The sequence below is a fragment of the Ranitomeya imitator genome, unplaced genomic scaffold (assembly GCF_032444005.1).
Source record: "Ranitomeya imitator isolate aRanImi1 unplaced genomic scaffold, aRanImi1.pri SCAFFOLD_237, whole genome shotgun sequence".
Classification (NCBI taxonomy): domain Eukaryota; kingdom Metazoa; phylum Chordata; class Amphibia; order Anura; family Dendrobatidae; genus Ranitomeya; species Ranitomeya imitator.
This window is the reverse complement of record NW_027193769.1, coordinates 159,773-175,173: the sequence shown is the minus strand read 5'-3', so window position 1 is coordinate 175,173 and position 15,401 is coordinate 159,773. Positions and strand designations below refer to the sequence as shown.

The window sequence follows — 15,401 nt, the reverse complement described above, 5'->3', positions numbered from 1 at the left end:
GAGCTGAGACTTTGCCAATCTTTGTCTTTCTCACCGTATAAGCCGCAGATTGAATTCCTGTACGCTCTAGTAAATGGTCTTGCGTGAGAATACAGAACAGTTATTGGCTCCACTGCCTCTAGGCTGCCAGCACAAAATCAATCCATATGGCCATGTTTTCAGAGTGGTGATCATTTTGTTAAAACGTGTTGTGAAAAGACAGTTAATTACAAGAGGTAAAATAAGACTCCTGCTGTGTGCTAGCAGGTTCTTGCTTTAACGCCTTTCGTTCTGGGTGGTTTTGGTGCCGAGTATAAGGTGATCTAAGTCCCATTCCTGTTATTGCTCACTTAGGGTCCATTCACACTGCAAGATTATTTGAGAAAGAGCATTCTTAGGATAATCTTGCAGTCTAAACAGGCTTCTGATCACCCAGTGAATGAACAAAACGTTAATTTGTTGGGTGAAATAAGTTCATTATTCTCAGCAGCACATTATCCGGTATGAACAGGACTCACACTGCCGAGAACAAAGGCATCATATAGAGGCGGAACGATCTATTACAGGTCATTGAGTGCATAATGTACAACGCTATGTGCCTGTGTAAACTGGCTATTAAACAACCACCAATCAGTATTTACTAAACGGTTGTCGGTAATGACAGTTGGGTCATATAAATGGACCTGAAGTCCAAAATCCTTATGGGAAGTCTTATTTCACCTTGTATAAAATGGGCAACATTAATCCTTCCAGACTGTCTTCTGCGTCATGCAGTAGATCTAGATGCTTGATGGGATTTTCATCTGTGGACAAGTTTAATTCATTATTTGTAGTATTCTTTTAGGATACACTTTGAGCCCTATGTTATTCATCCATAATTTGGCTCCAATTCATCCAACAGTTTTGAAAAATTTTGAAAAATGTATAACTTTTCTGCGACTTTTGTCATCTTTATTACAGTTCCTGCCACCTCTGCAAACTTTTTGAAAAATGCGTGGAGCTTTGCGTCAAGTGCCCTTGGCAAATTTATCATAATTTAAGACATCATAATTAAGTTGAGTGCATTTCTTATGCTGGCACACAACAGCTTAAAGATTCACAAAATTCATTGAGAGACACACACCTCTTAATAAATTTGGTGCATCTTACTCCAGCATACTGTTCGACAAGATTGGCATGCAAAATGCCAGTCTTGATGAATTGGGACCTTTATACTAAAATTTTCATATATTGTTGCATAGAATTGATGCTAGATCTCATGACTAGAACATAGTGGCAGCAGCACTAGGAAAGTTATACTTCAACTCCTTCTGTTTTCACTCTCCCTTCTCCATTTGAGTAATATGCCAGCAGATTTGTAGTGAGATCTTTAAAGAGGACCTTTCACTTGGTCCAAAAAACTGAGTGAAATACCTTCTAAATATGTCTGAGCACCCCTCATTCAGACACTTTTTTTCATTTTGTGCTGCTTCGCTCCATTGCAGAGATCTTCACATTTGTTTCTTCTGGAGCACAGTATGTGATATCTCTACTTTGCAGTCCAACTGGTCATTTCTTCACATTATTTCCAGATGCTGCCAATCACAGATTATCAGCGGATCTAGCAGTCAGGCACTGCCAAGCTGTGATTGGAAGTGTCTGGAAGGGAGGAATAAAAGCTCTCACCCCAAGAGAAGAATCAAAAGAAATGCCCAGATGAATTGCAAGCAGAAATGTCACATACTGAGCTGCAAAATCAACAAATGTGAATAACTCTGCATTGGAGCAACATAGCACAAAACAGAAAAAGGGAGCAGATTCCAGGGAGCTCATGGATTTTACTAGATATTTGACTCAATTTTTTGGGAAAGTGGTAGTTCCTCTTTAAGACTTCTGTCTACACCTAATTAGTTATGCTTTTGGGTATGAATGATCAAGTTTGTCAATAATTTTTAGTTTTATCATAGATTTACTGCTGATACTCAAAAGATAAATATTGTTTCAAATGCTTGTAAGTGCAGTAGTTGGGTCCTATGTAGTATTATATAAATAAGTGTGTTGTGTAGTTGGGCCCAATGACATAACTATAGTGGGGGCTTGAGTTGCACTTGTAACATAGAGGTGCCCAAAAAGTCTCTTTGGTCACTAAGAGAAAACCAGTACTAGTAGAGTTATGATAGTTGGGGAACCTGTTGTAATTTTTGCATTGGGGCGTTTCAAGTTACGTACTGGTTGGGCCTTGACGCCACTGCGCACAGCTTGCATTGTAAGAGGCTTGGTTGGGGTACTATCTTCTACAGATGGTTGGTGGATAGCTGTAAAGGGTGAGTGAAGCTTATTATTAAGAGAACTAATAGCTGAGGCCATGTCTATATATCTATAACAAACAATCATAGTACAGCTTTAGTTTTCCTCCCTGATCTAGAAATGGTGTTCATAATTGGGCCTCATTGTGCTATCGTCTATACTGCAGAAAACACTGTTATCTAATAAGGATCCAGCCCTAAACAAGTGAAGCTCAGGGTCACACAGCTGATGTGTGAATGATCTTGGAGAAATTTGATGGGCCTGTCACAAGCTTTACCTGGTCCTCTTGTCAAAGGCACAGCATCTCTGACAGGCTTTCCCTCACTCTGCCGTTTATATGCAGTGTTCTTGCCACTTTATATTTATTCCTCGATGCACCAGAGAGACTCTACGCTTCCGATCAGTGATTCCCAGTGACACTAGTGTGTGAGTGGCCTACAGTTTTGACAGCATGGAAAAATGGCACGTTGTCAACGCACGGGTGCAGAGATCGACACTATTTACCTATATTTAAGGACCATTTGCTATTGTCATTTCTTATTGGCAAATAATGCAATGCCTTATGCCAAGTTCCGAACATCAGGTGAAGTAAGGTGTTTCTCTTAGATCTGGGGTAGACAAAGAAGGTAAAAAGCTCCAGTCCTTTATATGCAGTAAAATAGACAGTAGTTCACAGAGGCAGACACAGATAGAAGAGGGCCCCATATGCAAGAACAGGGACAGTCCAAAAATGTGACTGTGAGAGAAACTGCTGCCGCTTTTGAGCAGGAAGTGGACCTCCTTACCGCTTGGGCCACAGATTGCATCAATAGTATGACCAACCCTGGATCACACATATAGTATGTTCACACCTTAGATCATAACGATATCATACTAGATGTGGAATCATCTATCTTCCATTATTTGGACATTTTCTGTTACATCATATGCCTGGGTTCACACAAATTTGTAAATTCTAAGGCCAGCCATGTCTGCAAATGCCGACATGACTGCATCCACAAAAGAGGTGAGGCTAGTATTTAATCTGATATTTAGGTGCGTCTGTAAAATTGATTGTCCACTTGGTTACTGATTTACATTGGTCAGTGTGCAGGAACAGCCCTCCGACCAAAAATACATTCATCTGCACTAGTCCTATGTGTGAGCTGGACCTGCCGAAGGTTTAATTATACCGACTCTTCTTCTCCAGCTCCTGATATTCTCCCATCTGCCTTTGCAACATTTTCATCTGAAGTTAATTTTGAACTAAAAAGGGGTTAAAGCCGACAACTTTCTTGGCCTGAATTTCTAAATATAGATGATGGTAGGCAGTGAGCGTAGGCGGCATCACAATCAGTGACTCACGCAGCAGCAGTTGCCTGAAAGTCTCCTACAGAGCATACAATAATTCAGAGGCAAAACACTGGCAAAGCTTAAAGGATGTATTAGTGCTGACTGCGTCTTCCACCAAGTTCCACGTAAAAAATGTTCAGAGCCTGAAGAACTATCTGTGTGACTCGTAAATGGTGCATTTTAGGCATGTATGAAGCGAGCAAGTGGTCTTTGTGGTAAGGTTGTCCTGTATGAGCCAGCGCTGTGATATTGGATCATAGAGTGAACACAGTAGGCTTTCTTTTTTGACTGATAAAGCAGATGTTGCTATCTGAAAATCACTACATTTGCTTCTGAAAATCTACATTTTTTACATTTAGCCCAGAATGTGCATCGCTTAATGCCCTTTATCTAGTGAAACAAAGATAAAAGCCGGCCTGACAAGTACTCTGTATTTGTTGCTTCGAAGATTACGATGACTGTCAGGCGGAAAGTTATGTTAATTAAATGGTAGAAAAGTTCTCGAGATGGAAGTTGAGAACAATTAAAAAAATCTTGTATCTTTCTTTGTTGCAAAAGCTGAAATATTGTAAAATTGGAAAAGCATTTTCTCCCTCTTTTAAGATCAATCAACTCTATTTTGTATTAAGAAGTGAGGGAAATGTTATCCCTTCTGATGGCTTTGATGGCTGGCTTTCGTCTGATGAGGCCATTGCGAAATGTAAGCTATCGACAATAAGCCACCTGATTTCAGTGTTGACTTATTGTTTAACATTGCATATTATTTGGACCATGAGTAGGAAAGCCCCACACCACATTACACCTGTGGACTCATGTACAAAATCAAAATGTAGCTTTATTCAGGGGCTGAGAATGGATTCTCTTCTTGGTTTTCATCATATAGCATATATAAATCTCGGCTTACCATGTGATAGTGATTCCAGGGTCAACAGTTGAAGTCTCAGGAGGTGCCAAAGAGGAGGAATCCCTATAGGTAACTGATGATTAAATTGACAGGTTCAACTGATAGTCTAATGTATATGGGGCACCAGCCAACTGACTGTTGGAGACGTTGATCGGATATGTCAAATTTTGGACTGCTGATCACTTTGTTCTCCCAGAGAAAAGCCACTAGCAGAATATGTCTGATAGAGAACACAGGAGTGCTTGGCCAAGTGAACGCTCTTGTGTATGGCAGAGATGGACTTGGTGGCTGGTGGCCAAATGATCAGTCAAGGTACCATTTGGCCAACAACCATTTGCTGTGTATGGTGAGTTTAAATTGTCTTGCTCACTGCATAACAACAAGTAACTTTTACTTCTTCATTTAGTACATCGTGACACATGCGTTTCCAACCTAAGGAGAAATTGTAAGGCTCTCAATTATAGCTTTGTCAAACATCATCCCCATGATCATCACGGCATCCCAGAACTAGTGTAGAACAAACCACACCATCTGCAGCTTGTCATATTGCTGAATGGGTGTTGGATTACATTGCGAGCCATAGTGTTCTTTCTCATAGTAGTGTTGTATTATTACTTGTTCTCCTTTTAAAGATGAGGACAAAAAATGAATGTAAAGTGAGGTAGCAGTAAACTATAAGGTGCTAGCCATGTACAGTTTTGCTCATGTTGAGTGTTGGAGCTGATTTCCGAGCAGCACACTTGGCTAGTGTTGCAGGCTGTCTCCACAATGGCCTCGCAGCATGAGTGCTGTTATCTCCAGGCTGCAGGCTCGTTCATGGGAAGGTGTTCATTACATATTCCTTGTTCCTTTCACTGTCCTATTCTCTGCATGTCTTGGGCCATCAGTTAATGCCTCTTTTATTATGAAGCATGACAAAGGCTGGACAGGGCAGGCCAGAATTACTTACAATGTTATTTAGTGTTACACGTGCACACATTTGACAATATAATTATACTCTGTACCACTGGAATATTTCTTGGATTGTTGTAGTAATAAGGGAAAGCAAGTCCGGGATGTAAAGTGAATTGAATGGTAGTGATAACATTCCCTGGGCCCTCCTTGCATTGTCAGCGATGATTTGGATGCATCTGGTTTATTCTAGCAATTTTTCAGACTATGGCTAAATATAGATATTATGGCCACCATCAGGGTATTCAAAGGGTTACTGGCATCCAGAACCCTGGAAAGAGATCTACCCATTGCTACCATGTGAAAAAATTGGGTCCATTTATTTCAAGCAAATGAAAGGCAAAGCAAAGGCAACCATTGCTTACCAACACCACATTCGCACACTGACTGAACTTTCCCAGGACAAATACAACCCCTGGCAAAATTTATAGAATCACCGGCCTTGGAGGATGTTCATTCAGTTGTTTAATTTCGTAGAAAAAAAGCAGATCACAGACATGGCACAAAACTAAAGTCATTTCAAATGGCAACTTTCTGGCTTTAAGAAACACTAAAAGAAATCAAGAACAAAAAGTGTGATAGTCAGTAATGGTTACTTTTTTAACCAAGCATAGGGGAAAAATTATGGAATCACTCAACTCTGAGGAAAAAATTATGAAATCATGAAAAACAAACAAACAGAAACACTCCAACACATCACCAGTATTTTGTTGCACCACCTCTGGCTTTTATAACAGCTTACAGTCTCTGAGGCATGGACTTAATGAGTGTCACACAGGACTCTTCATCAATCTGGCTCCAACTTTCTCTGATTGCTGTTGCCAGATCAGCTTTGCAGGTTGGATTCTTGTCATGGACAATTTTCATCAACTTCCACCAAAGATTTTCAATTGGATTGAGATCCGGACTATTTGCAGGCCATGACATTGACCTTATGTCTCATTTCAAGGAATATTTTCACAGTTTTTGCTCTATGGCAGGATGCATTATCATCTTGAAAAATGATTTCATCATCCCCAAACATCCTTTCAATTGATCGGATAAGAAAAGTGTCCAAAATATCAACATAAACTTGTGCATTTATTGAAGAAGTAACGACAGCCATCTCCCCAGTGCCTTTACCTGACATGCAGTCCCATATCATCAATGACTGTGGAAATTTGCATGTTCTCTTCAGGCAGTCATCTTTATAAATCTCATTGGAACGGCACCAAGCAAAAGTTCCAGCATCATCACCTTGCCCAATGCAGATTAGTGATTCATCACTGAATATGACTTTCATCCTGTCATCCACAGTCCAAGGTTGCTTTTCCTTAGCCCATTGTAACCTTGTTTTTTTCTGTTTAGGTGTTAATGATGGCTTTCGTTTAGCTTTTCTGTATGTAAATCCTATTTCCTTTTGGTGGTTTCTTACAGTTTGGTCACAGACGTTGACTCCAGTTTCCACTCATTCGTTCCTCATTTGTTTTGTTGTGCATTTCCTATTTTGGAGACATATTGCTTGATTTTTCTGGTCTTGATGCTTTGATGTCTTCCTTGGTCTATCTGTATGTTTGCCTTTAACAACCTACCCATGTTGTTTGTATTTGATCAATATTTTAGACACAGGTGACTGTGAACAACCAACATCCTTTTCAACATTGCGTGATGATTTACCCTCTTTTAAGAGTTTGATAATCCTGTCCTTTGTTTCAATTGACATCTCTCGAGTTGGAGCCTTGATTCATGTCAGTCCACTTGGTGCAACAGTTCTCCAAGGTGTGATCACTCCTTTTTAGATGCAGACTAACGAGCAGATCTAATTTGATGCAGGTGTTATTTTTGGGTATGAATATTTACAGGGAGATTCCATAATTTTTCCCTCAGAATTGAGTGATTCCATAATTTTTCCCCTATGCTTGGTTAAAAAAGTAACCATTATTGACTACCACATTTTTTGTTCTTGATTTCTGTTAGTGTTTCTTAAAGCCAGAAAGTTGCCATTTGAAATGACTTTAGTTTTGTGCCATGTCTGTGATCTGCTTTTTTTTCTACAAAATTAAACCACTGAATGAACATCCTCCAAGGCTGGTGATTCCATAATTTTTTCCAGGGGTTGTATAATAGGACATAATAAAATAAATGTAACGTAATAAATGTTTGTTTACAGATATGGCAAACCAACATAGCAGCACAATTTTGGAGATACTAAATTAGGAAAGAGTTAACTTAATGCTAGAATGGCAGATGCCTCATGACTTCTGTACTTCATATGCTACAGTATATTCTAAGTGTTACTCCAAAGAAGAAAAGTGGAAAAACCCTTTAACCCCTTAACGACTGCCGAGACGCCATTTAACGGCGGCAGCTAAGGGTACTTATTCCTCAGTGCCGCTTTTTAATGGCGCTGAGAAATAAGGTTTGATGCCCCCCCCCCCGCATCTGAGAATCTCCGGGGTCTCGGCTACCGGGGGTAGCTGAGACCCCAGAGAACATGATTCGGGTCTGTTTTTTACCATCCCCAGTCTCGTGATCACCGTTATTCACGGAATAATGGCAATTGCAAAAAAAAAGTCAAATTTCCCATTCATTTCTCTTTCCTCTGATATGATTTAGCATTCCAGAGGAGAGAGAAATGGGGTCCCCCGAACCCCTCCCTGTACCCCAGACCCTCCAACTCTGTCCCCTGGCCCTTGGTGTCTTCCTCCTGAAAGAAAATGATGGGCGCATGCGCAGTGTGCCCACCGAGATCTGACCGGAACCGGGCAACAATAGGATATTTTTCCTATTGGTTCATTTTGATCACTGTGATAGACCCTATCACAGTGATCAAAATAGAAAAGGGTAAATCATACCCCCTTTATCACCCCCTTAGTTAGGTAAAAATAATAAAATAAAAAATGTATTTTTTAAAATTTTTCCATTGTGGTTAGGGTTGAGGCTAGGGTTAGGGCTGTGCTTAGAGATAAGGTTAGGGTTGGGCTAAGGTTGGGGCTGGGGAAAGGGATAGGGTTGGGGCTAGGGTTGGGGATAGAGCTAGGGTTAGGGTTGGGGCTAGGGTTAGGGTTGGGGCTACAGTTAGGGTTAGGGTTGGGCTAGGGTTAGGGTTGGGGCTAGAGTTAGGGTTGTGGTGGGGTTACGATTGTGGTCTGGGGTTACGGTTGTGGTGTTGGGGTTAGGGTTTTGTTTTGTATTAGGGTTGTGTTGAGATTAGGGTTGTGTTGGGGTTGCGGTTGTGTTGGGGTTACGGTTGGGGTGTTGGGATTAGGGTGGTGTTGGAGTTGGGGATAGGGTTGTGGTTAGGGTTGGGATTAGGGTTAGGGTGGGGACTAGGGTCAGGGGTAGGGCTGTGTTAGGGTTGACCTTATAATTGGGGGTTTTCCACTGTTTAAGTACATCAGGGGGTCTCCAAATGTGACACGGCGCCTGCCATTGATTCCAGCCAATTTTGCATTCAAAAAGTCAAACGGTGCTCCCTCCCTTCTGAGCCCTGCCATGTGCTTTCCCCCTCATATGGGGTATCGGTGTACTCAGGAGAAATTGCACAGCAAATTTTGTAGTCCATTTTCTCCTGATACCCTTGTGAAAATAAAAAAAGTTTGGGTCTAAAGTAATTTTTTTGTGAAAAAAGTAAAATGTTCATTTTTTTCCTTCCAAATTGCTTTAGTTCTTGTGAAGCACCTGAAGGGTTAATAAACTTCTTGAATGTGGTTTTGAGGTGTAGGTTTTAGAATGGTGTCACTTTTGGGCATTTTCTGTTATATTGACCCCCCCAAACTCACTTCAAATGTGAGGAGGTCCCTAAAAAGATGGTTTTGCAAATTTTGTTCGAAAAAAGAGATATAACTGGTCAACTTTTAACCCTTATAGCGTCCTAGAAAAAAAATAAATTATGTTTCCAAAATTGCAAAATTGTGCTGATGTAAAGTAAACATGTGGGAAATGTTATTTATTAACTATTTTGTGCGATTTGACTCTCTGATTTAAGGGCACAAAAGTTAAAAGTTTGAAAATTGCAAAATTTTTGCCAAATTTCCATTTTTTTCATAAATAAATGCAAGTCATATAAAATAAATTTTACCACTACCACGAAGTACAATATAGCACTAAAAACAATCTCAGAATCAGTGGGATCCGTTGAAGCTTTCCTGAGCTACAACCTCATAAAGTGACAGTGGTCAGAATTGTAAAAAGTGGCTTTTTCATTAAGGACAAAATTGGCTCTGTCACTAAAGGGGTAAAGCACAGATCCATTGCATAATTATCAATGTGCACAATTACAATATCTAGATCTAGGGACCTGTTCTTACAGCGAGTAGTCAGCACTTATTAACAGTAACCATACTTATAACCCAGAACCCACTAGCAAGTAGTGATTGCTATCATGTGTATAATACTGAAAAGATAAAAATCTGCTTGAAAAATAAAACCCCAAATGTATCGACAGTAAAAGTACTTTAGTAGTGCATACAATTATCATTGAAATTAGTTGTATGGTCAAGGCAATACAAGGAAGGGTATGATAGTTCTCACCAAGCCATATCTTCTATTGAGAAAATAAATAATGTAAAAAAAACAAGCAACAGTTTTCTTATTACAAAAATATCAAAACAATATAAGGGTTTCTTTGTCCCTTAAATAACTGGTTTAGGATATGCTTTCAACCTATTTGCATTTTCTAGTTTTCTTTGTTTTCTCTACCAAAATAATTGTAGATAAAAATAAAAGAAAAAGAAAGTACAAGTATCCGAAAACAATTTGTCGTTTTCTTGTGGCCATCAGAACCCAATTTGACTTAACCTTAATAATAGCCTATGCATGATGGTGTGGATCTATCTATGTAACAAAGGCACATAAATTAGACGTATTTGTAGTGCTAGAGCCCTCACAGGAACAGTGAAGCTAGTCTATTTAATCTGGAGTCAAGTAGAAAAGCTCTTGGGATTTGAACCGGATTTAAGCTGCATGCTTCACTGGCCCGTCCTTGTATTACAGATTAGGGTAGACTGTGGAGGGCTGTGACATTATCAAGTGCTGCCTTCTGTCCCAGGGATAGTTAGCTCTGCTAGGTTGCTCGGCCTTGACTGCATGTCTTCTCCTTTCCTGCTGTGTTATAGAATGAAGAGCTGGGGATCGCACATCAAGCATTGCATTGTGCAAGCAATGTAAACAGATAAACGCCAGAAAGTGAGGAACAGCAATGAAAATGGCCCAACTCCATGATTCCTAGCCATCATTATTGTCATCTTTACTTAGTGCGGAGCATATTAGGGATTCAAGGCTTGTACAGTATATGTACTTCTCATCATAGGTTACACTGCCTCGTGCATGTACCAGAGACATCTAACATCAGCCGAGGCCTAGATCTAGAGAGGGTAGAGGTCGTAGTTGCTTCTGAGTAATTGAGAATGAGTCCAAAGGACCTCACACAAATCGATCCTGTCAAACTAATCTAAACAACTTTGATAAGGAGGCAACTTCCAGACTCGACCAGGGTTAAGCAGTAGATGTTGTCTACCTGGCCTGTTCAATGCCTTTTGATATAGTGCCACAGAAAAGGTTGTACATAAAATGACGGTAATGGGACTAGCGTAAAATATGTAAAGGTGGGTAAACAGTTGGCTCAGTTATAGGAAAAAGAGGGTAGTTATTAATGGAACACACTGGAATTGGGTCACAGTTAACAATAGAGAGTCACAGGGGTCAGTATTGGGCCCTCTTCTATTTAAAATATTCAGTAATAATCTCGTCTAGGGTATACATAGTGGAATTTCAATATTTACAGATGATACTAGACTACACTTGGGCAGAGGAAATAAAATGTAGAATTATGTACTAAATTATAAAAACACTTGGTAAAACTTTTAATGAAAAAGACTTGCATATATGGGTGGATGGCAAACTCAAATTTAGTGACCATTGGAAAGCACCTGCTACCAAGGCTAATAAAATCATGGGATGCATGAAAAGAGGCAAAGATGTTCATGACAAGAACATAGTTTTGCTTTTATACAAATCATTAGTGCAGCCATACTTAGAATACTGTGCACAATTTTGTGCTCCAATGTATAAGATGGGTGTAGAGAAGTGAAGAGCTACCAAGGTTATTAAGGGAATGAGAGCACTGTAATACCAAGATAGGTTATCAAACTTGGGTTATTCAGTTTGGAAAAATGAGGGCCAACATTTTTACAATGTACAGATATATGAAGGGATAGTACAGAGATCTTTCTAATGATCTATTTACACCTAGGCCTGTGACGGTGACAAGGGGCCATCCTCTATCTCTTTACTGTAAAAGCAGTGAGATTATAGAACTCTCTGCCCATGATGTTGTAATGGTTGATTCACTCCAAAAGTACAAGCCAGGCCTGGATGCCTTTCTTGAAAAATGTAAAATTCCAGGTTATGGGTACGAGATTCTGTGATGGAACATTCATCCAGGGAACTAGTCTAATTGCCATACAGTATGTGGAGTCGGGAAGCAATTTTTCTCCTAATATGGGGCAATTACCATTTGCGTCATAGGTTTTTTGGCCTTCTTCTGGATCAACATGTTAAGCTATAGATAAAACTCAATTGATTTAATAGCTATGATCAATCTTAAAAACGATGAAACTATGATAATTGTGCATAATACTTTTTTTAATTCCAGGACAACTACTTCAGAATAATCTAGAGTCTGGTTTTTATTTCAGGAAAGACAGGCATATGAACAATAACTTGTGTAGCAATTTTGGAAAGTGAGGGAAAGAAAGTTCCTTTACGTATAATGCTGCCGGGAAAGTGGGAAAGGCTTCTACAGTTTTATATTTTTGTTGGTTGAAATAGACTGGATGAATTGTGCAGTCCATACAATTGAATGCATGTTGGAAATAGTTTGTTGAACTTTATGAACTGTATAGTGGCAACTCTAGTACCATTACCCCGATGCACACCGCTCCATTGTAAGAATATATTTGCATGGATCAGCACGCGCCATTTCGTTCATATTGCTTCCTTCTTTGCCTTATTTCCCTAAGCTGAAATGTTTCTGTTTTTATGTTGTGTTGCCGCCTGACATCAGATTTGCATGTCACCCTGTGAATGTGCCGATTGGGATTCTGATGGCGAGCACTAGGTTAGCTCGTGCCATACTGCAACAGTCATTTGCTTACTGTATTTTGTGGTATGTTGTGTGTTTTGAAATTAATATGTTATTTTATTATATATCAATAGCAAAATCTGCTGAGCTAAATAAAACTGATGATCCTGTCTTGTCTCTGCAGCTGATCAGCGGTGGATCTATTGTCAGTGCTGAGGCAGCATGGGATCACGTCACCATGGCCAACCGGGAGTTGGCATTTAAAGCTGGAGACGTCATCAAGGTCCTAGATGCTTCTAATAAGGACTGGTGGTGGGGTCAGATAGATGACGAAGAAGGATGGTTTCCAGCCAGCTTTGTGAGGGTAAGTAACTCAAAAAAATATCAATTATTTCCACAACGTGATATATATCTATAAAAGTGTGTAGTAATGATAATCATATTACCACATGTATCAGCCTGCATATCGACAACACCTCCTCCAGCATTAATCATGTTAACTATAGTGACATCATTTAATAGCCTAAAACCCAACAGCTGTTTCTAGTTCTGCATTGCATCAGTGAACACAAAATTATGCAGCGCTCTAAAAAAAAAAAAATACAAGCTGAACTCAAAAGTTCATTGCTGCACTATGTTAAAGCTGCTGTAAGGAACACATTATAATCAAAGTGAGTAAGGATTGAAAGCATAATGCGCCCAATGACACTGACTTGCATCCCAATATTTTAACACTTGTATCTAGACTATGTATACATATATATATAGTCCAGATGCTAGTGTTAAAATATTGGGGTGTAAGTATATACTGTACATACCATAAAGAAAGAAGAGCAGCACACGCACAAACACGGTTGGAACACCACAATTCAATAGTTTCAAAATATATCAAATTTTATTTAAACACAAGAAAAGTACTACACACAGTTAAAAACATCTAAAAAGCTACTCCAACAAGTAGATGTAACCAAAATTCCATGTTACATCTACTTGTTGGAGTAGCTTTTTAGATGTTTTTAACTGTGTGCAGTACTTTTCTTGTGTTTAAATAAAATTTTATATATTTTGAAACTATTGAATTGTGGTGTTCCAACCGTGTTTGTGCATGTGCTGCTCTTCTTTCTTTATGGTATATATATTACATGCTTGGTAGTGAACCCACAACATTTATAGCTAAGATTTTTTTGGATGGTGCCCACTTTAAAACTTTTACTTGTATATACTGTACATATAAACCGTGGATAAAAAAATGTACACACTCTCCTATTAAAATGCCAAATGTTTATCGTGTAAAAAATCATGCCAAGAAGAATAATTTCGCAATTTTTTCTACGTTTAATGTCACCTATCCTCTGCACAATTCAACTGAACAATGAAATCTTTTTGGGTGGAAAAAGATGAGCAAAGAACTAAAATAATGTGATTGCATCAATATGCACATACTTAAACTAATTCCTGAATTTCTGACAGCATTCAGTCTTTTTGGGCAGTTGTCTATCAGCATGGCACATCTAGAATTGGCAATCTTTATCCATTCTTCCTTGCAGTGGTGCTACAAATTTGTCAGATTAAGAGGGCATCTCCTGTGTACAGTGCCCTTTTCAGCTCAACCCACAGATTTTCACTTGTATTCAGGTTTGGGCAATGACGACTTAGCCATTCCAAAACTATGATCTTCTTCTAGTGAAGCCATTCTGTTGATGCTTTGGAGGTATGCCTACGGTCATTGTGGCATGGAAAGGTAACATTTCTCTTCATCTTCAAGTTTTTAGCAGAGGACTGAAGGTTTTGTTGCAAAAATGACAGATATTTGGAACTGTTCATAATTCCCTCCACATTTACCAAAGTCCCTGTTTCAGTGGCTGAAAAGTAGCCGCAAATCATAATGTTGCCTCCACCATGCCTCACTGTAGGTATGATGTTCTTTTGCTGCTGCACAGTGTTGCCTATGCTTCAAACATATCTTTTTGAATCATCCGACCATAGCACACTTTCCCACATTCTTTTGGCAGACTTAATGTAGGTTTTGGCAAAATAATAGTTGGGTTTGGATGGTTATGTTTTCTAAGAAAAGGGTTCCATCTTGCCACCCTACCCAACATGCCAGACATGTGAAGAATATTGGAAATTATAGTCACATGCAGTGCACAACCAGTACTTGCCAGAAATCTCTGCCTCCCTGTTAATGCGGCTCTTGACAACCTCATGGACCATTTTTCTTCTTGATTTTTTGTCACTTTTTGAGGGACATCCAGTTCTTGACAATGTCATGTTAGTGCCAATGTTAATGAGCAACTATCATTTTACTTTCTGTTTTATAGTACACATGAAAATAAGCAATTTTGTAACATTTGTTATCAGAGAAATCTGCTTGTTTCTCCTCCTGTACTAATCGTCCATTCTCAAAATTCTCAATTCTCAGGTAAAATCTGTATTTAGTGAAGACAGATTGTTACATTACTGAGATAGAAGATGGTAGTTGCTACTAATAAGATTCTATGTAGAGGGAAGAGGAGAGAAGGAGGGAAGAGCTAGAGCTCCTTCATCCTCACTCTCCCATCCACATCCCATCTCTTATCTCAGTAATGTAACAATCTGTCTCCACTGAATGCAGATTTTACCCAAGAATTGATGGTTTTGAGAATGAAAGATCAGTCCAGGAGGAGAAAGAATCAGATTTCTATGATAAGATTTATTTCAAAACTTCATATTTTATGTGTAATACTGATTTATTAAATAAAAATTAAAACAACCGTTACTCTTGAAGCCACTTCTTGATGACCATCTTCACATTGATCCATTCTCCTGACTGATAACTTTCAACCATAAGATCCCATTGCTGTGTTGTAAGCTGTTTATGGACTGTGGCTTTTGCTGTATAATGCA

General features: G+C 39.2%; 1 protein-coding gene across 1 annotated transcript in view; it reads left to right on the top strand.

The window, feature by feature from the left end:
* Positions 1 to 12,702: 12,702 nt before the first annotated feature.
* The window catches only part of LOC138654194 (rho guanine nucleotide exchange factor 9), a gene marked incomplete at its 3' end in the record, with an annotated part of 142,294 nt that continues 139,595 nt past the window's right edge, over positions 12,703 to 15,401 (top strand). Inside the window, exon 1 of the mRNA XM_069743399.1 lies at positions 12,703 to 12,879. Within this exon, the coding sequence (XP_069599500.1) occupies positions 12,754 to 12,879 (126 nt within the window). The remainder of the gene's footprint in view (positions 12,880 to 15,401) is intronic.